The following is a 27,210-nucleotide window of genomic DNA, read 5'->3' as shown; positions in this document are numbered from 1 at the left end:
TTGCCCACCCACCTGCACATCTAACAAAAACTTCTCACCATTGGCTTTAAAGCAGTCAATCATCTTACCCCCTCCTACCTCACCTCGCTCTCTCCTTCTACAACCCAGCCAGTGCATTTCTCTCCTTAATGCTCACCTTCTCACTGTTCCTCAATCTCACCTATTTTGCCACTGACCCCTCACGCATGTTCTGCCTCTGGCCTGGAAAGCCCTCCCTCCTCAAATCCGACAGACAATGACTCTCCCCCTCTTCCAAGCCTTATTGAAGGTCCATCTCCTCCAAGAAGCCTTCCCTGACTAAGCCCCCTTTTCCTCTTCGCCCACTCCCTTCTGTGTCACCCCGATTTGCTCCCTTCATTCATCCCCCGACTCCAGCCCCACAGCGCTTATGTCCGTATCTCTCATTTATTTATTTATGTTGATATCTGTCTCCCCCCCGCCACATTACAGACTGTAAACCAGATAATAATGCTGGTAATTGTTAAGCGCTCACTATGTGCAGAGCACTGTTCTAAGCGCTGAGGTAGATACAGGGTTTCAAGTTGTCCCACGTGAGGCTCACAGTTAATCCCCATTTTACAGATGAGGGAACTTAGGCCCAGAGAAGTGAAGTGACTTGCCCACAGTCACACAGCTGACAAGTGGCGGAGCTGGGAGTCGAACCCATGACCTCTGACTCCCAAGCTCGGGGTCTTTCCGCTGAGCCACGATGTGGGCAGGGACTGTGTCTGTTTACTGTTGTACTGTACTCTGCTTAGTGCATTGCTTAGTGTAGTGCTCAGGACACATAAATGCTCAATAAATATGACCGAATGAATAAATGATTGACTCTCAAATCGACCTAGTGGATAGGGGGCCTGGGAGTCTGAAGGACCTGGGTTCTAATTCTGCTCCGCCTCTTGTCGCTGGGTGACCTTGGGCAAGTCAACTGATTTCTCAATTCCTTCATCTGTAAAATGGGAATTAAGACATGGGACATGGACTGTGTCCAGTCTGCTGAGCTTGGATCTACCCCAGGGCTTGGATCTACCCCAAGATAAACTAACAAAACAATTAATCCCCAAAACGACCCCCTACTCCAGGGTTTAGTACAGAACCTGGCGAATAGTAAACTCATAGTGAGCAGAGACTGTGTCTGTTTAATGTTATAGTGTACTCTCCCAAGTGCTTAGTTTTCAGTGTTCTGCACACAGTAAGCGCTCAATAGGCAGCATGGCTCAGTGGAAAGAGCCTGGGCTTCAGAGTCAGAGGTCATGGGTTCGACTCCCAGCTCTGCCACTTGTCAGCTGTGTGACTGTGGGCAAGTCACTTCACTTCTCTGTGCCTCAGTGACCTCATCTGTCAAATGGGGATTAACTGTGAGCCTCACGTGGGACAACCTGATTCCCCTGTATCTACCCCAGCGCTTAGAACAGTGCTCGGCACATAGTAAGCGCTTAACAAATACCAACATTATTATTAATAAATACAATTGAATGAATGAATGCTGAGTACTTAACAACTACCATTTAAAAGAAAAGAAAAATGTCTTTTTGTCTTCTTGGTTCTGCCCTCCCTGGCTCTGAGAGAAAGTGGAGAGTCTGGGAAACGCCATAGCAGCACTGTTTAAGGGACTGTCAGCTCCTTGTGGGCAGGAATCCTGTCTAACAACTCTGTTGTAGTCGATGCTCCCAAGCGCTTAGTACAGAGTGCTCTGCACACTATAAGCACTCAGTGATTACCACTGATTGAAAAGTTAGCACAATCGGACAGACGCTTCTTTCTGTCACGGTTGCAGAGTCTAGAGATGTCAGTTGTTCTGACGTTATAAAAGAGACAAGTAAGAAAAATAGAGGCTTGGGATTGAGTATAGAAATAGAATTCTTGTTTTAAGTTTTCTGAGGGGGTGCTCCTCTTCCCAGTGACCCGCTTACGGCATCAACTCCAGAACCCTTTCCCCGATTAAATTTCCCACCCTACGACCTCCCCCGTTGCCACCCCAGCACTTCTGCGTTACTCTAAGCACTTGGCTACGCAGTCCTCATAACCTCACAGTCAGTCGATGGTATTTATTTAGTGCTTAATGTGTAGAGAACACTATACTAAGCGCTTGGAAGAGTATAATTCAGCAATATAACAGACACATAAAGAAAGTGGTGTGGTCTAGTGGAAAGAGCCGGGACCTGGGAGGCAGAGAACATGCGTTCTGATTCAGAGATCTGCCATTTGCCTGCTGTGTGCCGTTGGACACGTCCTTCTCGGGGCCTCAGTTTCCTCAACTGTAAAATGGGGATTCCATACCTGTTTTCTATCCCACTTAGACTGTGAGCCCAGTGTGGAACATGGACTACGTCCAACCAGACACAAGATACAACCTTGTATCCACCCCAGCGCTTAGTACAGTGCTTGGTGCATAGTAAGTGCTTAGAGAATACCATCATCATCATAAAGATGGTGGTATTTGTTAAGCACTTACTATGCGCCAAGCACTGTTCTAAGCACTGGGGTAGATACAAGGCAATCAGTTTTGCCCCTCGTGGGGCTCACAGTCTCAATGCCCATTTTACAGATGAGGTAACTGAGACACAGAGAAGTGAAGGGACTTGCCCAAGGTCTCACAGCAGACAAGGTGGTGGACCTCTGACTCCCAAGCCCAGACTCTGCCACTAGGCATCATCATCATCAACGACCTCCAGTGGCACTTAAGTAATAATAATTATGATGGTATTTGTTAAGCCCTTACTATGTGCCAAGCACTTTTCTAAACATTGGGGTAGTTACAAGGTTATCAGGTTGTCCCCCGTGGGGCTCACAGTCTTAATCCCCATTTTACAGATGAGGTCACTGAGGCACAGAGAAGTGAAGTGACTTGCCCAAAGTCACATAGCTGATAAATGTCAGAGCCGGAATTAGAACCCACGACTTCTGACTCTCAAGCCCAGGCTCTTTCCACTAAGCCAGGTGGAAGCCACTGTTGCCTTCCCCTTCTTGTAATTTATTTTAGGATTTGTTTCCTCCACTCGACTGTAAAATCCCTAGAGGACGAGGCTCTTGTTCACTAACTCTACTGTGCTCTCCCAATCAATCAATCAATCAATCAATCAATCGGTTGTATTCACTGAGCTCTTACTATGTGCAGAGCACTGTATTAAGCTCTTGAGAGAATCCCGGCTCTGCCACTCGTCAGCTGTGTGACTGTAGGCAAGTCACTTAACTTCTCTGGGCCTCAGTTACCTCATCTGTACAATGGGGATTAAGACTATGAGCCCCACGTGGGACAACTGGATGACCCTGTGTCTTCCCCAGCGCTTAAAACAGTGCTCTGCACGTAGTAAGTGCTTAACAAATACCAACGTTATTATTATTAGCAGACGTCCTCCCTGTCTGTAATGAGCTCACCGTCTGGGGGGGAGACGGACGTTAATATGAATAAGTAATTTATAATATATAATTTAAAGGTCTATGCCTAAGTGCTGTGGGGAGGGGTGGAGTGAATATCAAATGGCAAAGGTCAGAGGTCAGAGTGTATGAAGAAGCAGTGTGGCTTAGTTGCAAGAGCTCGGGCATGGGAGTCAGAGGATGTGGGTTCTAATCCCGGCTCCTCCACTTGCCTGCTCTGTGACCTTGGGCAAGCCACTTAACTTCTCAGTTACCTCATCTGTAGAATGGAGATTGAGACTGTGAGCCCCACATGGGACCACCCGATGACCTTGTATCTCTCCCAGCGCTTAGAATGGTGCTCGGCACATAGTAAGCGCTTAGCAAATACCCTAATTATTATTATGCAAGCTGCAGAACAGAGGGCGAGCTAGGGAAAAGAGGACTTAATCGGGGAAGGCCTCTTGGAGAAGATGGGACCTTAATAATGGGAAGCAGCGTGGCTCAGTGGAAAGAGCCTGGGCTTCGGAGTCAGAGGTCATGGGTTCGACTTTCGGCTCTGCCACTTGTCAGCTGTGTGACTGTGGGCAAGTCACTTCACTTCTCTGTGCCTCAGTTACCTCATCTGTAAAATGTGGATTAACTGTGAGCCTCCCATTGGACAACCTGATTACACCGTATCTACCCCAGTGCTTAGAACAGTGCTGGGCACATAGCAAGCGCTTAACAAATACCAACATTATTATTATTATAATGCTTTGAAGGTGGAGGGAGCGGTGGTCCGGCATATAGGGAGAGAGAGGGAGTTCCAGGCTAGGGGGAGGACGTGGGAAATGGATCGGCAGCGACGGGATAGCCGAGATCGGGATACAGTGAATAAACAGGAGCTGGAGGAGTGGAGTGTGCGGGTTGGGCTGGAGTAGGAGATGAGTGAGATGAACTAGGAGGGGGCCAGCTGATGGAGGGCTTTCAAGCCAGGAAAGATTACCGAGTGATTGTTACATTCCAAAGGCTATTTATAAAATGCTTTCTTTGGAAGAAAATAGCTGTAAGGATCAATAAAGCTAACGCCACCCTAATTGCACTCATAGAGAACACACTTTAAAGCAGCACATAGGATTGAAATCTCTTAATTGAAATCATTAATAGAAATTCAAATGTCCAGGCCCTACTCACAATCGGCAGGGGGCGGGGGTGGATTTTTTAAATAAAGGGAAATATGAGTTTGCCCCAAATTACTGATCCGAAAGGAGCTGAATGTAAAAGAATCTGGCTTTCATGTTAATGATAAATGGCCACACGTTATGGAAAAAACATGTGGTCTCTGACCCAGACAGGCCAGGAAAATGGTTAAAAATAGCGTCGTTCTCCTCCGTTACAAAGCAGCTGCTTTTCTAATCCATGGGAGCTTTCGAAACGGCAGAGTGGCTAATTCTTTCCAACTTCTCTCAAAAGGTGGTATTGTCAACTCACAGATTGGAATCAAACTGAGAAAGGAATTTATTTGCTCTAATGGAGTTGGGCTTTCACACTGGTGGGCTAAGGAGGGCGAGCTGGGAACATCGGAGGGGCAGATCGTGACCTCTGCAAAATGAGGATGCAAAATGATCCCGAGTCATTTCCTATGGAATTCAAGTAGCTCCCAATTACCCGTTCCAGGTGTACTCCAAGTGGAACATTCCAGCTTCGGCGCCGAGCCTATCTGGAGTGTTCATAGCGGCTCATAGCAACTCGCCACCGAAAATAACCCAACGACCACGCTGGATATAGCCTGTAATGCTAGCAGTTCAGCAAGAAAGGCATAGATATGCTTCAACATTGGCAGCCTGCTCTACTCACCTAGATATAGTGATTCTTTCTCGAGCCTGGATTTTTCATTTCAGAGATGGATAGTTTTCATATTATGCTGACCGGTTGCTCTGCCAATTGCCTGCTGCATGACCTTGGGCAAGTCAAGCGCGGGCTTGGGAGTCAGAGGTCAGGAGTACGAATCCCGGCTCTGCCACTTGTCAGCTGTGTGACAGTGGGCAAGTCACTTAACTTCTCAGTTACCTCGTCTGTAAAGTGGGGATTAAGACTGTGAGCCTCATGTGGGACAACCTGATTACCCTGTATATCCCAGCGCTTAGAACAGTCTCTGCACATAGTAAGCGCTTAATAAATACCAACATTAAATTTGCAGTGCCTCAGTTGCCTCCTCTGTAAAATGGGGATTCAGTGCCTATTCTCCCTCCTACTTAGACTGTGAGCCCCATGTGGGGCAGGGACTGTGTCCAACTTGATTCACCTGTATGTACCCCAGGGCTCCTTGTGAGCAGGGAATGTGTCCCTTTATTGTTATATTGTACTCTAACAAATGCTTTATACAGTGCTCGCCACACAGAAAGCGCTTATGATACGATTGACTGATAATCTTTTCTATCTCACCGCCGACCTCTTGCCCACATCCCACCTCCGGCCTGGAACTCCCTCCCCCTACGTCTCCTTCAGACGATGACTCTCCCCACCTTCAAATCCTCAGTGAAGACACGTCTCCTCCAAGAGGTCTTCCCCAATGAAGCCCTCATTTCTTCTTCTCCCACTCCCTCCTGTGTTGTCCTTGATCTTGGATTTGCACCTTTTATTCACCCCTCCACTCAGCCCCACAGCACTTTTGTACATAATTTCCCATAATTCATTTATTTATATTAATATCTGCCTCCCCCTCTCGCAGTGGAAAGAGCACGGGCTTTGGAGTCAGGGCTCATGAGTTCAAATCCCAGCTCTGCCACTTGTCAGCTGTGTGACTGTGGGCAAGTCACTTAACTTCTCTGGGCCTCAGTTCCCTCATCTGTAAAATGGGGATTAAGACTGTGAGCCCCACATGGGACAACCTGATTCCCCTGTGTTTACCCCAGCGCTTAGAACAGTGCTCTGCACATAGTAAGCGCTTAACAAATACCAACATTATCTAAAAGCTTGCAGTGAGCAGGGAATGTGTCTACCAACTGTGTTATATAGGACTCACCCAAGCCCTCAGGACAGTGCTCTGCACACAATAAGCACTGAACAGACATGATTGATTGATTGACTTTTAGTAAGCACTTAACAGATATCACAAAAAAACTGAAATGCCACAGAAGTTAAAATTTCATGAGGAGTAAACAAGGGTGTGTTTCAAACTCTAGACTGGAAGCTCATTCAGTCATTCAGTTGTATTTTTTGAGCGCTTACTGTGTGCGGAGCGCTCTACTAAGCGCTTGGGAGAGTTCAATCCAACAGTAAACAGGCATATTCCCTGCTCACGATGAGTTTACACTCTAGAGGTAGAGAGACAGACAGCAATACAAATAAAAAAATGACAGATATGTACATAAATGCTGTAGGGCTGGGAGAGGGGGAAGAGCAAAGGGAGCAATAGTCTGGGAATGTATCTGTTTATTGTTGTGCTCTCCCAAGCGCTTAGTGCAATGTTCCCGCAATCTCGGTGTCATCCTTGACTCGTCCCTCTCATTCACCCCACACATCCTATCCGTTACCAAGACCTGCCGGTTTCACCTCTACAATATCGCCAAGATCCGCCCTTTCCTCTCCACCCAAACGGCTACCTTACTGTTACAGGCTCTCGTTATATCCCGGCTAGACTACTGTGTCGGCCTTCTCTCTGACCTCCCTTCCTCCTCTCTCTCCCCGCTCCAGTGTATTCTTCACTCCACTGCCCGGTTCATCTTCCTGCAGAAACGATCTGGGCCTGTCACTCCCCTTCTTAAACAACTCCAGTGGTTGCCTATCGACCTCCGCTCCAAATAAAAACTCCTCACTCTAGGCTTCCAGGCTCTCCATCACCTTGCCCCTTCCTACCTCTCCTCCCTTCTCTCTTTCTACCGCCCACCCCGCACGCTCCGCTCCTCTGCCGCCCACCTCCTCGCCGCCCCCCGGTCTCGCCCATCCCTCCGTCGACCCCCGGGTCACGTCCTCCCGCGGTCCCGGAACGCCCTCCCTCCTCACCTCCGCCAAACTGATTCTCTTCCCCTCTTCAAAACCCTACTTAAAACTCACCTCCTCCGAGAGGCCTTCCCAGACTGAGCTCCTCTTCTCCCTCTACTCCCTCTACCACCCCCCCTTCACCTCTCCGCAGCTTAACCCTCTTTTCCCCCCATTTCCCTCTGCTCCTCCTCCTCTCCCTTCCCATCCCCTCAGCACCATGCTCGTCCGCTCAACTGTATATATTTATTACCCTATTTATTTTGTTAATGAAATGTACATCGCCTCGATTCTATTTAGTCGCCATTGTTTTTACGAGATGTTCTTCCCCTCGACGCTATTTATTGCCAAAGTTCTCGTCTGTCCGTCTCCCCCGATCAGACCGTAAGCCCGTCAAACGGCAGGGACCGTCTCTATCTGTTGCCGACTTGTTCATTCCAAGCGCTTAGTACAGTGCTCTGCACATAGTAAGCACTCAATAGATACTATTGAATGAATCGAATGAATGTTCTGCACACAGTAAGAGCTCAATAAATATGATTGAATGATTGAATGAACTCAAAAAAGACACCACTAACTGAAAATTTCATCCACGGATGTGCGGGGGACTAAAGAGGACAATATGAGTCTTCACAGCCCCAGCCTCATCGTGCAAACACAAAGCTAACCATTGTTGTTCTGTCATGGTTGCTGTCTGCACTCTTCTCAATTTCGCCTCCTTTCAGAGCTTCTCTTCCAACAGAGTCGCTCCTTCCTTGATCGCAGTGTGCCATGCTGGCCCTCTATGGCAACTGACTTTAAAAAAAATGGCTAAGCGCTTACTCTGTTCCAGGAACTGCTCTAAGTGCCGGGGTAGATACAAGGTAATCAGGTTGGACACAGTCCGGGTCCCATGTGGGGCTCACAGTCTTAATTAATCCCCATTTTACAGATGAGGGAACTGAGGCCCAGAGAAGTGAAGTGACTTGCCCATGATCACTCAGCAGACAAGCGGCGGAGCCGGGATTAGAACCCAGGTCCTTCTGACTTCCAGGCCCGGGTTCTTTCCACTAGGCCATGCTGCTTCTTGATTTCCAGTTTTCAGTTGGGGTGAAAATTTATGTAGGGCAGGGGCTTGGGTGTGGTACTGTTTTTCAGTAGACATGGCAAAAATTGATAGGAAAATGTGCTTCAACTTGTAATGGAAGGAAGAGGATTCCATAATCATTAAAGGGTAGAAGTTGCATGGTCTAGTGGAAAGAGCGTGAGCCTGGAAGTCAGAAGACCTGGGTTCTAATCAAGGCTCCTTTACATGCCTGCTGTGTGACCTTGGATAAGTCACTTAACTTACGAGGAGAGGCATGGTGTAGTGGATAGAGCAGGGGCCTGGGAGCTGGAAGGTCATGTGTTCTAATCCGGCTCTGCCACTTGTCTGTTATGTGTCAACTCACTTTACTTCTCTGTACCTCAGTTATCTCATCTGTAAAATGGGGATCAAGATCGTGAGCCCCTCTCCAGACAGGGACTCTATCCAACTCGATTTGCTCGTATCGACCCCAGCACTTAGTATGGTGCCTGGAACAAAATAAGTGCTTAACAAATACCATATTTACTTATTTATTAATCTGAACTTCAGTTTCCTAATCTGTGAAATGGGGATTAAATCCCCTTTTGCCTGTTCTCCCACCTACTTGGGTGGGAAGCCCCCATGTGGAACAGGAACTACGGTTGAACTGATTATCTTATATCTGCCATGTGCTTGGCATATACTAGGCGCTTTAATTGTACTGTCTTCCTCAGGCCTTCATTTGGACCATTCTTTATTTCTGTTCAACTGAGATCAATTTGCATTTAAGTGAAATAGGCAGATAGACCTTGTAGACAAAAGCATGACAACCCTGAATATATAACTTTAAAAAAAACTACAAAAATTGGTAAAAGTAAAAGAAAACACCCTCTGCTTGAATGAAAACCTAACAACCACTATTTTTCTTGCACTTTCCCTTACTGTTTTCCTACTATAATCCAGCCCACGTACTTCACTCCTGTAACACCAACCTATGCTCTATACCTCAATTGCTAAGCAGCGTGGCTCAGTGGAAAGAGCCTGGGCTCGGGAGTCAGAGGTCATGGGTTCGAATTCCGGCTCCGCCACTTACCAGCTGTGTGACTGTGGGCAAGTCACTTCACTTCTCTGGGCCTCAGTGACCTCATCTCTAATATGGGGATTAACTGTGAGCCTCATGAGGGACAACCTGATTACCCTGTATCTCCCCCAGCGCACAGTGCTCTGCGCATAGTAAGCGCTTAACAAATGCTAACATTATTATTATTATTGCTGAGCATTACTGTGGGCCAAGCACTGTACTAAGCGGTTGGGGGAATACAACAGAATTAGTGGACACATTCCCTGTCCATAATGAGCTTACAGTCTGAGGATTGAGTCTAACTCATAATCATCTCACTCTCCCCTAGTCACATCCTCCTTCTGGCCTGGAACTCCTTCCCCTCTTCAAATTCAACAGACCACACTCTCCCCACCTTCAAAGGTTTTCTAAAATTATGCCTCTTCCAAGAAGTCTTCCCCGATTACACCTTGGTTTCCCCTACTCGCCCTCCCTTCTGCCTCGCCTATGTCCCGGAATCTGTAACCCTCAAGCACTTTGAAGCAGCGTGGCCTAATGGAGAGAGCACCGGCTTGGGAGTCAGAAGGAACCGGGCTCTCACCCTGGTCCTGCCGCTTGTCTTCTGTGAGACCTTGGGCAAATCACTTTACTTCTCTGGGCCTCAGTTACCTCATCTGTAAAATGGGGATTAAGAGTGTGAACCCCATTTGGGACAGGGACTGGGTCCAACCTGATTAACTTGTATCTTCCCAGCACTTAGAACAGTGCTTGGAATTTAGTAAGTGCTTAACAAGTACCACAGTAATTATTAATCTACAATGAGGATTAAGGTTGTGTCCCCATGTGGGACAGGGACTGTGTCCAACCGATTTGCTTGTATTCACTTCAGCGCCTAGTAGGGTGCTTGGCATATAGTGAGCACTTGACAAATACTGCAATTATTGTTATTATTATCACTATTATTAATTGTTGAGAGGGACCTGGGAGGGGAATGGAGTGACTCTGCATCACGGCTCAGGGTTTCCCCTGCCCCACCTTAATAATGTTGGTATTTGTTAAGCGCTTACTATGTGCCGAGCACTGTTCTAAGCGCTGGGGTAGACACAAGGGAATCAGGTTGTCCCGCGAGGGGCTCACAGTCTTAATCCCCATTTTACAGATGAGGTAACTGAGGCGCAGAGAAGTTAAGTGACTTGCCCAAAGTCACACAGCTGACAAGTGGTGGAGCCAGGATTCGAACTCATGACCTCTGACTCCAAAGCCTGTGCTCTTTCCTCTGAGCCACGCTGCACCTTCCCAGTGACCCACTCTAGATTTTGTGGATTTCCACAAAAGTTTCTCTATGATCTCATTTCATTCCATGGTGTAATAATAATAATAATGCTGGTATTTGTCAAGCGCTTACTATGTGCCGAGAACTGTTCTAAGCACTGGGGTAGATAGAGGGTCATTAGGTTGTCCCACGTGAGGCTCCCAGTTAATCCCCATTTTACAGATGAGGTAACTGAGGCACAGAGAAGTTAAGTGACTTGCCCACAGTCACACAGCTGACAAGTGGCAGAGCCGGAATTCGAACTCATGACCTCTGACTCCCAAGCCCGTGCTCTTTCCACTGAGCCACGCTGCTTCTCTGAGTGTATCCTGAGTACCATGTACAAATATAATAATAACAATAATAGTAATAATAATATTAATGGTACTTACTAAGTGCTTGCTTTGTGCCAGACACTATACTAGCACTTGGTGGATACAAACATACCAGATTAGATACAGTCCCTGTCCCACTTGGGGCTCACAGTCTCAATCCCCATTTTACAAGTGAGGGAACGGAGGCCCAGAGAAGTTAAGTGACTTCTTCAAGGTCAGACAAGTGGCAGAGCCGGGATTAGAACCCATGGCCTTCTGACTCCCAGGCCCGGGCTCTATCCACCACGTCATGCCGCTTCCCTAACGTACCTCCGTTAATTCCGGGTTGGCCGAGATGCTGTCAGCGGCCCCCCTCATTGGGGAGTTCTTTAAATGTCAGGATTCACGTTTGGTTCCCATCTCTATGCTTGCCCCCACTGCTTAGCATAATGCTTAGCACCCAGTAAGAGCTTAACAACTACCTCTTTACTATCGCTATTCTATTACTTCTACCGCTTCCTCTACAAGAAGACCCCAGAACGATAACTGCAGGCCGTCTATTCCCGTAGCGTCTCTTTCCCCGTTCGTTCCTCAAGGATGGAGGGATTCATTTTGACCTACCCGTGACGGTAGCCTGCCGATCCACGCCCGTAGGCCGAAGATGCCTTACTGTAATCTTCGGCTTCCAGATATTCAGCTGAAGAGCCAAGGGCGTAGGCCGAGGAGCCCCGGCGGTAGGTCGCAGCTGCGTGGCTGTAGGCTGAGGAGCCATGAGTGTAGATGGCTGAATCCTTCTTTTCTTGCCGATACTGGCTCAGAGTGGACTGAAGTTCTTTGTTGCGATATCCCCGGTCGTAATGCTCGTAGTATTTCTGGTAGAAAGGCAAAGCCATCCTAGGGTCCGCCTAACTCTTCCGGGGGTGGCGTCTGAGGGGGCGATGGGTCTCTGGAAGAATCGAACGGACGAGAAATCAATAGCAGCAAATGTTACCTTTTGAAGAGTAGTATTTTCTTCTAAAATTGATAGTGTCTTTATGGAGTATGGTCATACTTTAGCTCAGCGCCCTCAGCAAGGGGAAGTTGGATGCAATGCACGTGGAAGGAAGCGGAGCTTCCAAGCCCCATGCATTCCTGGGATATGTTACTACATTAATTCACTCGCTTATCCTATCCCGCCTTGATTACTGTAACAGCCTCCTTGCTGACCTCCCTGCCTCCTGTCTCTTCGCACTCCAGTCCATACTTGAATCTGCTGCCTGGTTCAGTTTTCTACAAAAACGTTAAGGTCTTGTTTCCCCACTCCTCAAGAACCTCCAGTGGTTGCCCATCCACCTTAACATCAAACAGAAACTTCTCACCATTGGCTTTAAAGCGTGGCTTAGTGGAAAGAGCCTGCGCTTCGGAGTCAGAGGTCATAGGTTCGACTCCCGGCTCTGCCACTTGTCAGCTGTGTGACTGTGGGCAAGTCGCTTAACTTCTCTGTGCCTCAGTGACCTCATCTGTAAAATGGGGATTAACTGTGAGCCTCACGTGGGACGACCTGATTACCCTGTATCTACCCCAGCGCTTAGAACAGTGCTCGGCACATAGTAAGCGCTTAAAAAAATACCAACATTATTATTATTATTATTCCTCACCTCACTACTCTCCTACCGCAAACCAGCTCTCACACTTCACTCCTCTAACGTTAACCTTCTCACTATATCTCGATCTCGCCTACCTCGCTGCCGACGTCTCGCCCACCTCATGCCTCTGGGCTGGAACCCCCTCTCTCCTCACATCTGTCAGACAATTACTCTCCCCCACTTTAAAGTTTTATTGAAGGCACATCTCTTCCAGGAGGCCTTCCCAGACTGAGCTCCACATTCTTCTTCTCCCACACCCTTCTGCGGCACCCTGACTTGCTCCCTATATTCATCCCCCCTCCCAGCCCCACGGCACTTATGTGCATATCTGTCATTTATTTCTATTAATGTCTGTCTCTCCCTCTAGTCTGTAAACTCACTTTGGGCAGAGAATGTGTCTGTTTATTGTTATATTTAACTCTCCCAAGTGCCTGATACAGAGCTCTGCGCACAGTAAGTGCTCAATAAATAGAATTGACTGACTGACTGACACGCGGTCTTGGTGACGTGGTCCTATAGGAGTCAGTCATCAGCCCATCGTATTTATTAGGTGCTTACTACGTGCATAACACTGTACGAAGCACTTGGGAGAGTACCATATAACAGAAGAGAACAAGGCTCGTGGGGCTTATCCCAGAAATGCTTGGGAAGTTGAAGCAGGACTTAAGTAGCAGAGCCCCTTGTCTTCACCGGCTGACTTAAGTTTTCACCGTGATCCCACACAAGGGAAACTAGAGGCAGCACTAAAGCTAAGCTTGCGGTGGGCAGGGAATGTGTCCGTTTATTGTTCCATTTTACTCTCTGCACATGTGCTCTGCACATGGTAAGCACTCAATAAATATGACTGAATGAATAAATCAATGAAAGGTGCGAGGTTTCTCAGAAACCCAGGACCCGAGGTACGTCAACTGAGTCGGCCGTTCTTGTGGTGATTCTCCTTTCATATTCTCCTTTTATCGAACACCTGTAACGTCTCAGACAGTCAAGCCACAGTTTGCTTCCTAGCTGGAGTCCACTGCTGAGGTAGTATAATTTAATTGGCAGGATCGCCGAACCTTCCCATGGTAGCTTTTTTTCAATCTTAAGAAAACTGATCATTTGAAAACCTCCATCGTTTTATCTTGGTTTGGGATTAAATCTAGGAGTATATGCAATCGATCAATTTATGATACTTAATATTAATAATAAAAGATAATAACAATTGTATTTGCTAACTGCTTGCTCTGTGTCAAGGACTGTTCTAAGCACTGAGGTAGATACAAGGTAATCAGGTTGTCCCACGTGGGGCTCACAGTTTTTAATCCCCGTTTTATAGATGAGGTAAGTGAGGCACAGAGGAATGAAGTGGCTTGCCCAAGGTCATACAGCAGACAAGTGGCGGAGCTGGGATTAGAATCCATGGCCTCTGACTCCCAAGCCCGGGCTCTTTCCACTGAGCCTCGCTTACATGGGAAAGTACTATGTACAGAAGTTGAGGCGGGTTCCCTTGGGCAAAGACACCCTTGAGAACTGCAAGGGGATTCCTTTGGTTCTCTCCCCGATTATCCACTTGAACCTGACATAAACGTTTAGAACAGTGGTATCGTCATCATCTTCAATCATCAGTGGTATTTACTGAACGCTTACCGGGTGCAGAGCACTGTACTAAGCACTTGGAAGAGTACAATACAACAGAATCGGTAGACACGTTCCCTGCCCACAAGGAGCTTACAGTCTAGAGGGGTAGAAAGACCAATTAAATTATGGAAGGATACATAAAGGTAGTGAGACTGAAAGTGGGGTGAATATCTAGGGCTTAAAAGTTACAACGAGGTATTTTGGTGATTTTTCACTGAGCTAGAAGATAAATATCTAAATCATCAGCAATTTCTGAAAACATACCAGCGAACCAAAATACTATGGCCTAGACCATCAAACACTGTAACTGAATGAAGGCTTTGAAAAGAGACTGTCAATATGAAAAAATCTAGTGCCAGGGAACCTATTTAAATTTTTTAGAGAATCACAGCTGACAGAATGGTTGAAAAATAGAATGACCTGTTAGTTCAACTGGTTTAAGGGCTAATTACCAAATTGTCCAGACCTTTTTAAAGATGCATGAGTTTGTCCAGGTGCAAAATAAGTGGTAACAAGTACTAAAATAGTAATGTTCTAAAAAGGTTGACCAGGGTAGGCCTGTGGTGGCTCAAAGAGGCAATAGCTTCTGGAAATTGAGCCCTGGACCTGGTTGGAGAATCTAATCTGCCTGGAGGATTCTTGGGGATTCATTAAACATATTCACTAGGGGATACCTGACACCTATAATAATAATAATGTTGGCATTTGTTAAGCACTTACTTTGTGCAGAGCACTGTTCTAAGCGCTGGGGGAGATACAGGGTAATCAGGTTGTCCCACGTGAGGCTCACAGTCTTAATCCCCATTTTACAAATGAGGTAACTGAGGCACAGAGAAGTGAAGTGACTTGCCCACAGTCACACAGCTGACAAGTGGCAGAGCCGGGAGTCGAACCCATGACCTCTGACTCCGAAGCCCAGGCTCTTTCCACTGAGCCACGCTGCTTCTCTAGTAGCAGAAGTGTGACTTGAAGGAGTTAATGGATCTCCTCAGCCCCTATGGTCCGAAGAGAACCCTTCCCAAGGTCTGGCTAGAAAAGCAGGATGATCTTGTGGAAAGACCAAGGTCCTAAGAGTCAGAGGACAAGAGTCTATTCCCGGCTCCACCACCTGCCTGCTGTGCGACACTGGGTGAGCCTCTTAATTTCTGTGGGCCTCAGTTTCCTCATCTGTAAAATGGAAATTCCATAGCTATTCCCCGTCCTGCTTAAACTGTGAGTCCCATGTGGGCGAGTGACCACATCCAATCTGCATATACTGTATTTACCAAAGCGCTTGGCACCTAGTAAGCACCTAATTTATGTTATTATTATCATTAACTGGGGTATTTGCTAAGTGCTTACTAGGTGGTTACTAAGTGCTTACTTACGAGAAGCAGCGTGGCTCAGTGGAAAGAGCACGGGCTTTGGAGTCAAAGGTCATGAGTTCGAATCCCGGCTCTGCCACTTGTCAGCTGTGTGACTGTGGGCAAGCCACTTCACTTCTCTGTGCCTCAGTTACCTCATCTGTAAAATGGGGATTAAGACTGTGAGCCCCTCGTGGGACAACCTGATTCCCCTGTGTCTACCCCAGCGCTTAGAACAGTGCTTTGCACATAGTAAGTGCTTAACAAATACCAACATCATTATTATTATTAGGTGCCAGCCACTGTAGTAAGATCTGGGTGGAGACAAGCAAATAACGATGTTGGTATTTGTTAAGCACTTACTACGTGCAGAGCACTGTTCTAAGCGCTGGGGTAGATACAGGGGAATGAGGTTGCCCCACGTGAGGCTCACAGTCTTCATCCCCATTTTACAGATGAGGGAACTGAGGCCCAGAGAAGTGAAGTGACTTGCCCAGTCACACAGCTGACAAGGGGCAGAGTCGGGATTAGAACCCATGACCTCTGACTCCCAAGCCCGGGCTCTTTCCACTGAGCCGCGCTGCTTCTCTATCGGGTTGAACACCGTCTCTGTCGCACATGGGGCTCCCAATCTTAGTCTCCATTTTACAGATGAGGTAAGTGACGCCCAGAGAAATGAAGTGACTTGCCCAAGGTCCCACAGCGGATAAGTGGCAGATGCAGGATTAGAACCCAAGCCCTTCTGACTCCCAGGCCTGTGCTCTATCCACTAGGTTATGCTGATTCTTGTCTTGTCTCATGCTGTCGAGTCGTCTCCGACCCATAGCGAGACCATGGACGCATCTCTCCCAGAACGTCCCGCTTTCCGTCTGCAGTCATTCTGGTAGTGGATCCACGGAGTTTTCTTGGTCAAAATCGGAAAGTGGTTGACCATTGACACCTTCCACACAGTAAACCTGAGTCTCCATCCTCGACTCTCTCCCAGGCCACTGCTGCCCAGCACAGAGAAATGTTGACCAGGAGCAGATCGCCTGCCACTCGCTAGCCACTGCCCAAGCTAGGGATGGAATGGCCATAATAAGGTTGGTATTTGTTAAGCACTTACTATGTACCAAGCACCATTCTAAGCGCTGGGGGAGATACAAGGTAATCAGATTGTCCCACGTGGGGCTCACAGTCTTCATTCCCATTTTATAGATGAGGTAACTGAGGCACAGAGAAGTGAAGTGACTTGGTCACACGGCTGACAAGCGGCGGAGCCGGGATTAGAACCCATGACCTCTGACTCCCAAGCAGGTGCTCTTTCCACTGAACCACGCTCCTTCCCCTGTTTGACTCTCCCTTCCGTAGTCGAGACTGGTAAGCACTGGAAACTCTCCAGGTGCCATCCTGAGAGGGGTATGTTGAGTCACTTATTATTATTCTTACCATTACTATTATTGTTAAAGGGAAGGGGCCGAGCAGGGCAGTTGATCTGCGTCCCTCTCGAAGCAGAGCCCGGCCAATGGTCACCCCCTCACCCCCGCCTCCCCTTTTTCCCCCACCAGGGCCCATGTCAGACTCCTCCCCACCCTTTCTCTGGACTCACAATTATCAAATCATAACCAACGCCTCCTTGCAAAACTGGCCAGTGCGTTTCGGTCTCTTTCCCACTACTGAATCTATTCAATATTCAGTCTCTATTCTTGAGAAGCTGCACGGCCTGGTGGATAGCGCACAGACCTAGGAGTCAGAAGGTCAAGGGTGCTAATCCCGGCTCCGCCACTCGTCCGCTGTGTGACCTTGGGCAAGTCACTTCACTTCTCTGGGCCTCAGTTCCCTCCCCTGGAAAATGGGGATTAAGACTGTGAGCCCCAGGTGGGACAGGGACTGTGTCCAAACCGATTTGCTTGGATCCACCCCATCGCTTAGAACAGTGCCTGGAACTTAGTAGGCGCTTAACAAATACCATAATCATTCATCATTATTATTATTGAGGGATTATCTGTACCTTCCTGTAGCTCCAGAAATCAGGGGCCTTGCTATAAAATGACAAAAGCCATGGTTTTGCAGCGCTCTGATTGTCCCCCATAGATTCATCTTCCTGCTTCCCAGCCAGAATCCCCCCCAACCTCAAGATGCAAACGGCCAAGAGTACACAATCGAGAGGACCACAACCGATCTGACCCTGGCAAGCACACAGATGACCAAAGTGGGTTTTCCCCTCTCCGTGGCACACTTACCGGCAGCTGAAACGGTGGTCGAAAAAGCTCGGGGGAGGCTGAGACACTGAGGGAGAGAAAGAGAAGTCCGGCTAAATTCAATCCGGCGAAAAGGGAGAGGGAGGCAGGGGCCAGGGCAAAAATAATGCCTGGAGTCAGGGGAATGTCCTAGCTGCCATCCAGGCCTTTTATGGCCAAGAAGGCAGATAAATATAGCAGCAAAGTGTGTGGGGAGGGGGTGGAAAGGGGTTGGGGGGGGAGGGTGTGTAGCAGGGAAGCCAAAGGGAGACCCATGCACTCTTAGATGACAACAGCCGGTTCAGTAATGCGACTGAAGAACCACAGCAAACCAGCGCAGAAAATCTTTATTTTGCTCCAGGCCTCCCTTTCACAACCCTTTGCCCCCACGGTTCTGAAAATAAGAGGAAAAGCCGTCCCAGCTGGAAAATGACATTCCCGTCATCGGACTCTCAAAATGGAGCCGTGAGTCAAGAGGCAGGATTTGGTGGGCTGTTCATAACGCCCCAAAATATAATAAACTTCAAAAATAAAAGATGGGTGTTGACCACATGCCCATGAAAAGAGAACCATAAACCATGGAAACACCGAATTTTCTAGGTTGGTAACAAGTGATCGTATTTTTGTCTCACTTATTCAAGGCATATTTCCAAAGCAAAGCCAGAGTCTCCCATGGAATATTTTGATTTTAGATCAGTCATTCAATCAATGGCATTTGTTGAGTGCTTGCTATGCGCAGAGCACTGTACTAAGCAAATGGGAGAAGATAATACAACAGGATTAATGGATATTTTCCCTTCCCATAATGAGTTTAGAGTTAACAGAGGGAATCTAGATAAATCACACCACTCTAAAAAGCAACATACCTTCATTTATCCTCTGAAAGTTACAATGTAATCTCAATTCTATTGATGGGAAGATCTTCCTCTTCAGTTTTAGATTCTGCAACAGAGAAGTGGGTAGAGCACTGGCCCGGTAATAATAATGTTGGTATTTGTTAAGCGCTTACTATGTGCAGAGCACTGTTCTAAGCACTGGGGTAAATACAGGGTAATCAGGTTGTCCCACGTGAGGCTCACAGTTAATCCCCATTTTACAGATGAGGTCACTGAGGCACAGGGAAGTGAAGTGACTTGCCCACAGTCACACAGCTGCCAAGTGGCAGAGCCGGGAGTCGAACCCATGACCTCTGACTCCGAAACCCAGGCAGTCAGAAGGACCTGGGTTCTAAACCAATCTCCGTCACCCATCTGCTGTGTGACCTTGGGCAAGTCATTTGACTTCTCTGGGCCTCAGTTACCTCATCTTTAAAATGGAGATTAAAGCTGTGAGCCCCAGGTGGGACAAGGGCTGTGTCCAACCTGATTATTATTCATTCATTCATTCAATCGTATTTATTGAGCACTTACTGTGTGCAGAGCACTGTACTAAGTACTTGGAAAGTACAAATCAGTAATAAAGAGAGGTGTAAGCCCACACCGAGTTTACAGTGCCCAACCTGCTTAGCACAGTGCCTAGCCCGTAGTGATCGTTTAACATATACCATTTGAAAAAAAAAAGTACAGATCCTTTGGGCTCTGAAAAACTGGATGGCTCTTCATCCTTTTGGTGCTAAAAAAACCAATCGATGGTATCCCAGCTCTGCCACTTGTCAGCTGTGTGACTGTGGGCAAGTCACTTCACTTCTCTGTGCCTCAGTTACCTCATCTGTAAAATGGGGATTAAGACTGTGAGCCCCACGTGGGACAACCTGATTCCCTTGTGTCTACCCCAGCGCTTAGAACAGTGCTCTGCACGTAGTAAGCGCTTAACAAATACCAACATTATTATTGTTTACTGAGTTCTTACTGTGTGCAGAGCACTGTTCTAAGGGCTTGAGAAAGTACATTAAAAACAGAGTTGGTTGCCCTCAAGGAGCTTACAAATAACAGAGAAGCAGTGTGGCTCAGTGGCAAGATCTCGGGCTTGGGAATCAGAAGATGTGGATTCTAATCCCAGATCCGCCGCTTGTCTGCTCTGTGACCTGGGGCAAGTCACTTCACTTCTCTGTGTCTCAATTCCCTCATCTGTAAAATGGGATGAAGACTGTGAGCCCTATATGGGACATCCTGATTACCTTGTATCTATCCCAGAGCTTAGAACAGGGCTTAACAAATACCATTATTATTATTATTATTTTCTCTGCCTCAGTTACCTAATCTATGAAAAGAGGAATTGAGACTGTGAGCCCTACGTGGGACAGGGACTGTGTCCAACCCGATTTGCTTATATCCACCCCAGTGCTTAGTACAGTGCCGGGTACGTAGGAAGTGCTTAACAAATACCATAATTATCATTGTTAGCAGAGGGAAGTATGTGGTCTGGGTTGTGGTGGGATATCGGTGAGGTGAATTAGGAGGGAGAGAGCTGACCAAATGCCTTGAAGTCAATGATAAAGAGTTTTTGTTCATGTGATGGGGCTAGAGAAAAAGTAATGCCTGGAATCAGGGGACTATCCCAGCCACCGTCCAGGCCCAACTTGTCTGCTGTTTGACCTTGGACAAGTCACTGCACTTCTCTGGGCCTCAGTTCCCTCATCTGTAAAATGGGGATTGAGATTGTGAGCCCCACATGGGACGAGGACTGTGTCCAACTCCATTTACTTGTATAATAATAATGTTGGTATTTGTTAACTGCTGACTATGTGCAGAGCACTGTTCCAAGGGCTGGGGTAGATACAGGGTAATCAGGTTGTCCCACGTGGGGCTCCCAGTCTTAATCCCCATTTTACAGATGAGGTAACTGAGGCCCAGAGAAGTGAAGTGACTTGCCCAAAGTCACACAGCTGACAAGTGGCAGAGCTGGGATTCGAACCCATGATCTCTGACTCCTAAGCCCGTGCTCTTTCTACTCAGCCACCCCAGCGCTTAGAACAGTGGCTGGCACAAGGTAAGTGCTTAACAAACACCATTATTATTATTTTTTTTGTATTGATTGATTGACTGATTATGGTATTTGTTAAGCACTTACTGTGTGCCAGGCACTGTTCTAAGGGCTGCGGTTGAAAAAGGTCAGATGCAGCCTATGTCAGTCAGTCGCATTTACTGAGCGCTTACTGTGTGCAGAGCACTATACTAAGCCCTTGGGGGAAGCACAGTATAACAAAATAACAGACACATTCCCCAGACACAGTGAGCTTACAGTCTAGAGGATTTATATGGGTCTCACAATCTTTAATCTCCATTTTTCAGATGAGGTAATTGAGGCCCAGAAAAGTGAAGTGACTTGTCCAAGGTCACACAGCAGATAAGTAGCGGAGCTGGGATTAGAGCCCGGGTCCTTTTGACTCACGGGCCCATGCTCTATGTATTAGGCTACACTTCCGTGGCCAAGAAGGCAGATAGGGAAGGCCTGTTTGATGAGATGTTTGGACAACCCTTGCAGGCATTTGAAGGGTGGAGAGACATTCTCAGAACAAATTTTTAGAAAAATGATCCGGGCAGCAGTGTGAAATATGAACTACATGGGGAAGGGACTCGATTCAGGGAGACCAGTGAGAGAAATAGCTACAGCTGCCTCCCTGTCTCCCCCTTCTTCGATAATAATAGTAAACAATAACAGTAATTGTGGTACTTGTAAAGCGCTCATTCTGTAGTAACTGCTAGGGCAGATATAAGATAATCAGGTCATTCATTCATTCATTCATTCATTCAATAGTATTTATTGAGAGCTTACCATGTGCAGAGCACTGGACTAAGCGCTTGGAATGTACAATTCGGCAACAGATAGAGACAATCCCTGCCCAGTGACGGGCTCACAGTCTAATCAGGGGAGACAGACGGACAAAAACAAGACAACATAATCACGATAAATAGAATCAAGGCATCAAGACCCCATCGAAGGCATCATTCCCACCTGCCTTTACCCTGACCAGAGTTGGAATTTTCCTCGGGGCCCATCCCTCTCTGACCCCCCAAAATGGTCACTGACAGATCCCAAAGCCCCAACTTTTCCAGCAGACAATACCCCCACCCAAACAGGTCTGCCACTTGGAAGTAATGGTCTAAGCGGGGAGGAAGGACAACAGATAATAATAATAATTATAATGATGATATTTGTTAAGCGCTTACTATGTGTCAAGCACTGTCCTAAGTGCTGGTATTTAACTCCCTATTTCACAGATGAGGAAACTGAGGCCCAGAGATGTTAAGTGATTTGCCCAAGGTCACAGGGCAGTCAAAAACCTCCAGTGGTTGCCCATCCACCGCCGCATTGAACAGAAACTGCTCACTGTCGGCTTTAAAGCAGTTAAATCCCTTTGCCCCCTTCTACCTCACCCGCTGCTCTCCTCCTCCAACCCAGCCATCACACTCACTCCTCCAACACCAACCTACTCACTGCACCTCAACCTTATCTTTCTCCCCGCCGTCCCCTCGCCCACATCCTCCCTCTGACATGGAATTCCCTGCCTCTAAATATCCGACATCTACCCCCTCCCCATCTTCAAAGCTCTACTAAAATTGCATCTCCTCCAAGAGGCCTTCCCTGACCAGCCCCTCTCTTGCCCTAAATTCTCCTTCCCTTCTGCTCCATCTTTGCACTTTACTCTGTACCCCTTAAACAGTTGATATTCACTCCACATGCAGCCCCAAATCCATCTGTAATTGATTGGCATGAACGTCTCCCCTCTTATTTAATCCCGGTGCTGTCACATACCAGTTGGGTGAGCTTGGGCTAGTCGCTTCGCTTCACGGTGCTTCAGTTCCCTCATCCCTCATCTCATGCCTTTTCTCCCTGTCACTAAGAATGTTGGACCCATGTGGGACCTTGTTATAGTAAAAGCTGAACAAATAAGGTTATTATTATTGTTGTTGTTATTATTATTATTAATGTTTTTATTGTTTGTAAACTCCTTTTGGGCAGAGATCGTGTCTCCCAACTCTAATGCAGTGAACTCTTTCCAGTGCTTAGTACAGTGCTCTACACATAATAAGCACTCAATAAATACTATGGATTGACTAGAAGCTTGTTGTGGGCAGGGAACGTGACTGCTAATTCTGTTGTACTCTCCAAAGCACTTAGCACAATGCTATGCACGTAGTAAGTGCTCAATAAATGTGACGGATTGAAGATGATGATGGTGAAGATTTATGATGAGAGAATTGATGGATTCATTCATTCAGTCAGTCATATTTATTGAGAACTTACTACTACTACTAATAATAATGGTGGTATTTGTTAAGTGCTGTTCTAAGCGCTGGGGGGATACAAGGTGATCAGGTTGTCCCACGTGGGGCTCTCAGTTTTAATCCCCATTTTACAGATGAGGTAACTGACGCACAGAGAAGTGAAGTGACTTGCCCAAAGTCAAACAGCTGACAAGTGGCGGAATCAGGATTAGAACCCATGACCTCTGACTCCCAAGCCCGGGCTCTTTCCACTGAGCCATGCTGCTTCATCTGTACTAAGCACTTGGAAAATACAATTCGGCAACAAATAGAGACAATCCCTGCCCAACAACAGGCTCATGGTCTGGAAGTGGGGATAATTATGGTATTTGTAAAGCGCTTACTATGTGTCAAGCACTGTTCTAAGCACTGGGGTAGATCCCAGGTAATCAGGTTGTCCCACATGGGGCTCACAGTCTTAATCCCCATTTTACAGATGAGGTAACTGAGGCACAGAGAAGTTAAGTGACCTGCCCGAAGTCACACAGCTGACAAGTGGCGGACCCCGGATTAGAACCCACGACCTCTGACTCCCAAGCCCGGGCTCTTTCCACTAAGCCACACTGCTTGTGGATATTCAATTTGGCCAGTGGAGTACCGGGAAGAGATCTGAAAACGTCTTTCAAGTACATTGCTTTAGATTCTTTCACTGATTTCATTCCGTGATAAAATTAGATCCCCTGTGAACGTGTAATCCTTCTCAAAACACAAAAGGATAATAATCGGGTAGTTTCCAATAATGTAATTCCCAGAAGCTTCCTAAATAGCTACTACAAAAATATTGGAGGGCTCATATGTTCAGGAAAGGTCCGGGAATTCCTGCAAAAACGCCAGGAGCAAATGCTAGAGTAGCGTTTGTAGGAAATGGCATGGATATATCCTGCACCCAAACTGGCAATTAGGATGTTTTAAGGGTCCCCTGTAGAGAACAGGAAAGAAATGAACTTTGCCCCCATGTGGGTGTAAAATGGATTAAAGCACCCGGTGATATCATTTATAGACTGTCAGGTGGAGTTTAACACAGGTTTATAGCAGGGGAGAAAGTAGCTAAGAGAAATACAAATCCTTACAGAAAGTATGACAAGGGGAGCAGCTCGAAGGAATCTCTGGTCACTACTCTGCTCACTCTGCCCTGAATCAAGAAAAAAAAGCACACCCGGCCCCCCAAAATAAAAGTCAAATGCTGCATTGGCAGGAGGAACTTAACCTCAATATCGAAACACCGAGTTTGTTTTCCTTTGTTTTATTTGCCCAAAATGAAAACAGAAGTTCCCAGATAGAGCCGTTTGAAAGCAAAGTTCAACCAGTTGACATTTTGTCAGAAAATAAAGAGCTCAAATGTTTAAATTAGCAGAGTATATAATGACTAAGCCTTCCCTTCCTCTTCTCCCACTCCATTCTCTGTCTCCTGGACTCGCTCCCTTTATTCATCCTCCCCGTCCCAGCCCACGGCACTTTTGTCTTGTCTTATGCCGTCGAGTCGTCTCCATGGCACCATGGAAGCATCTCTCCCAGAGCGCCCCGCCTCCATCTGCAATCGTTCCGGTGGTGGATCCAGAGAGTTTTCTTGGGAAAAAATCCGGACGTGGTTGACTATTGCTTCTGAGTCTCCGCCCTCGACTCTCTCCCGTGCCGCTGTTGCCCAGCACAGGGGAGTTTTGACCAGTAGCAGATTGCCTGTCCCTCGCTTGCCACTGGCCAAGCTTGGAATGGAATGGATACGCCTCTGCTTCACTCTCCCGTCGAGTGTGACCCTGAGAGGGGCAAATGATGAACTACATTTTTTAAATGTAATGAAGCTCCTTACAACTTTAATCGTCACATGTTTCGTTAAAATAACTTCTTAGTTACCCAGTCTAAATTCAGATAAACAGTATTCTGTAAATACCAATAGAATAAAGTCAATCGGTGGTATTTATTGAACACTTATTTGGTGTTCAAATAAGAACTTATTTGGAGAAGCAGCGTAATTCAGTGGAAAGAGCTCGGGCTTGGGAGTCAGGAGTCATGGGTTCGAATCCCGGCTCTGCCACTTGTCAGCTGTGTGACTGTGGGCAAATCACAACTTTTCTGTGCCTCAGTTACCTCATCTGTAAAATGGGGATTAAGACTGTGAGCCTCTCGTGGGACAGGCTGATCACCCTGTATCTACCCCGGTGCTTAGAACAGTGCTCTGCACATAGTAAGCACTTAACAAATACCAACATTTATTGAATACTTATTTGGTGCAGGGCACACAATATAAATAAATAAATGAGAAGCAGTGTAGTCTAGTGGAAAGAGCCCAGGCCTAGGAGTCAGAGGCCCTGTATTCTGATCTCAGCTTTTCTACTTGTCTGCTGTGTGACCTTAGGCAGGTCACTTCACTTCTCTGTGCTTCAGTTATCTCATGGGTAAAATGTGGATTAAGACTGCAAGCCCCATGTGGGACAGGGACTGCGTCCAACCTGATTATCTTGTGTCTACATCAGCAATTCATTCATTCACTCAATAGCATTTATTGAGCGCTTACTGTGTGCAGAGCACTGTACTAAGTGTTTGTGAAAGTACAGTACAGTAATAAAGAGAGACGATCCCTGCCCACGACAAGCTCACGGTCTAGAACGGGGAAGGCAGACGTTAATACAAGTAAACAGACATCAATATAATAAAATTACGCATCTCTACATAAGTGCTATGGGGCGGGGAAGGGGAAAGGAGCACAGGGAGAGAGTCAGGATGAAGCGGAAGGGAGTGGGAGATGAGGAAAAGTGGAGGTTAATCTGGGAAGGCCTCTTGGAGGAGATGTGCTTTCAGGAAGGCTTTGAAGGAGGGTAGAGTAATTGTCTGGCGGATTAGAGGCCGGAGGGTGTTCCAGGCCAGAGGTAGCAAGTGGGCCAGGGGTCGGCAGTGAGACAGGTGAGATGGAGGCCCAGAGAGAAGGTTAGCGGCACCAGAAGAGCAAAGTGTGTGGGCTGGGTTGTAGAAGGAGAGCGTGGCTCAGTGGAAAGAGCACGGGCTTTGGAGTCAGAAGTCATGGGTTCGAATCCCGGCTCGGCCACTTGTCAGCTCTGTGACTTTGGGCGAGTCACTTAACTTCGCGGTGCCTCAGTTACCTCATCTGTAAAACGGCGATTAAGACTGTGAGCCCCACGTGGGACAACCTGATTCCCCTGGGTCTACCCCAGTGCTTAGAACAGTGCTCGGCACATAGTAAGCGCTTAACAAATACCAACATTATTATTATTAAGGAGAGAAGGGAGGTGAGGTAGGAGGGGGCAAGGGGATGGACAGCTTTGAAGCCAATGGTGAGGAGTTTTTGTTCGATAATTAGTAATCAGTATGGTGCCTAGCATACAGCAGTGCTTAACAAGTATCAATAAAAAAGAAAAGAATAAATACATTTTTTTAATCTAAATAAATTAGGGATATGTGCATAAGTGATGTGGGGCTGAGGGTGGGGGGAATATCAAGTGCCCTCTACCACCGCCCCTTCACCTCTCCGCAGCTTAACCCTCTTTTCCCCCCATCTCCCTCTGCTCCTCCCCCTCTCCCTTCCCATCCCCTCAGCACCGAGCTCATCCGCTCAACTGTATATATTTTCATTACCCCATTTATTTTGTTAATGAAATGTACATCGCCTCGATTCTATTTAGTCGCCATTGTTTTTACGAGACGTTCTTCCCCTCGACTCTATTTATCGCCATCGTTCTCGTCCATCCGTCTCCCCCGATCAGACCGTAAGCCCGTCAAACGGCAGGGACCGTCTCTATCTGTTGCCGACTTGTTCATTCCAAGCGCTTAGTACAGTGCTCTGCACATAGTAAGCGCTCAATAAATACTATTGAATGAATGAATGAATACAACCCCTCTCTGGATGGCACCTGGAGACTTTCCAGTCCTCTACCATTCTTGGCTATTCATTCATTCATTCAATAGTATTTATTGAGCGCTTACTATGTGCAGAGCACTGTACTAAGCGCTTGGAATGTACAAATCGGCAACAGATAGAGACAGTCCCTGCCCTTTGACGGGCTTATAGTCTAATCGGGGGAGACTGGCTATGGGAGGGAGAGTCAAGCAGAGGCCTGTCCCTTCCATTCCTAGCTCGGCCAGTCGCTCTCGAGTTGGAGGCCGTCTGCTACAAGTCAAAACTCACCCGTGCTGGG

At 47.1% G+C, this 27,210-nt stretch overlaps 1 protein-coding gene across 2 annotated transcripts in view; it reads right to left on the bottom strand.

Annotated features, from left to right (window-relative positions):
• The window catches only part of MYOM1 (myomesin 1), a 201,767-nt gene extending 183,801 nt beyond the window's left edge, over window positions 1-17,966 (bottom strand). For both annotated transcript variants that reach the window (XM_029066099.1, XM_029066100.1), the window contains exons 1-2: window positions 17,859-17,966; window positions 11,673-11,997 (exon numbers count right to left, since the gene is read on the bottom strand). In XM_029066099.1, coding sequence (XP_028921932.1) covers window positions 11,673-11,944 — 272 coding nt within the window. In that variant the 5' untranslated portion in view covers window positions 11,945-11,997; window positions 17,859-17,966. The remainder of the gene's footprint in view (window positions 1-11,672; window positions 11,998-17,858) is intronic.
• Window positions 17,967-27,210: the final 9,244 nt, after the last annotated feature.

This window comes from Ornithorhynchus anatinus, chromosome 5, assembly GCF_004115215.2.
Source record: "Ornithorhynchus anatinus isolate Pmale09 chromosome 5, mOrnAna1.pri.v4, whole genome shotgun sequence".
Classification (NCBI taxonomy): Eukaryota; Metazoa; Chordata; class Mammalia; order Monotremata; family Ornithorhynchidae; genus Ornithorhynchus; species Ornithorhynchus anatinus.
Note: the sequence above shows the minus strand (reverse complement) of the source record. Positions and strands in the feature narration are given on the sequence as shown.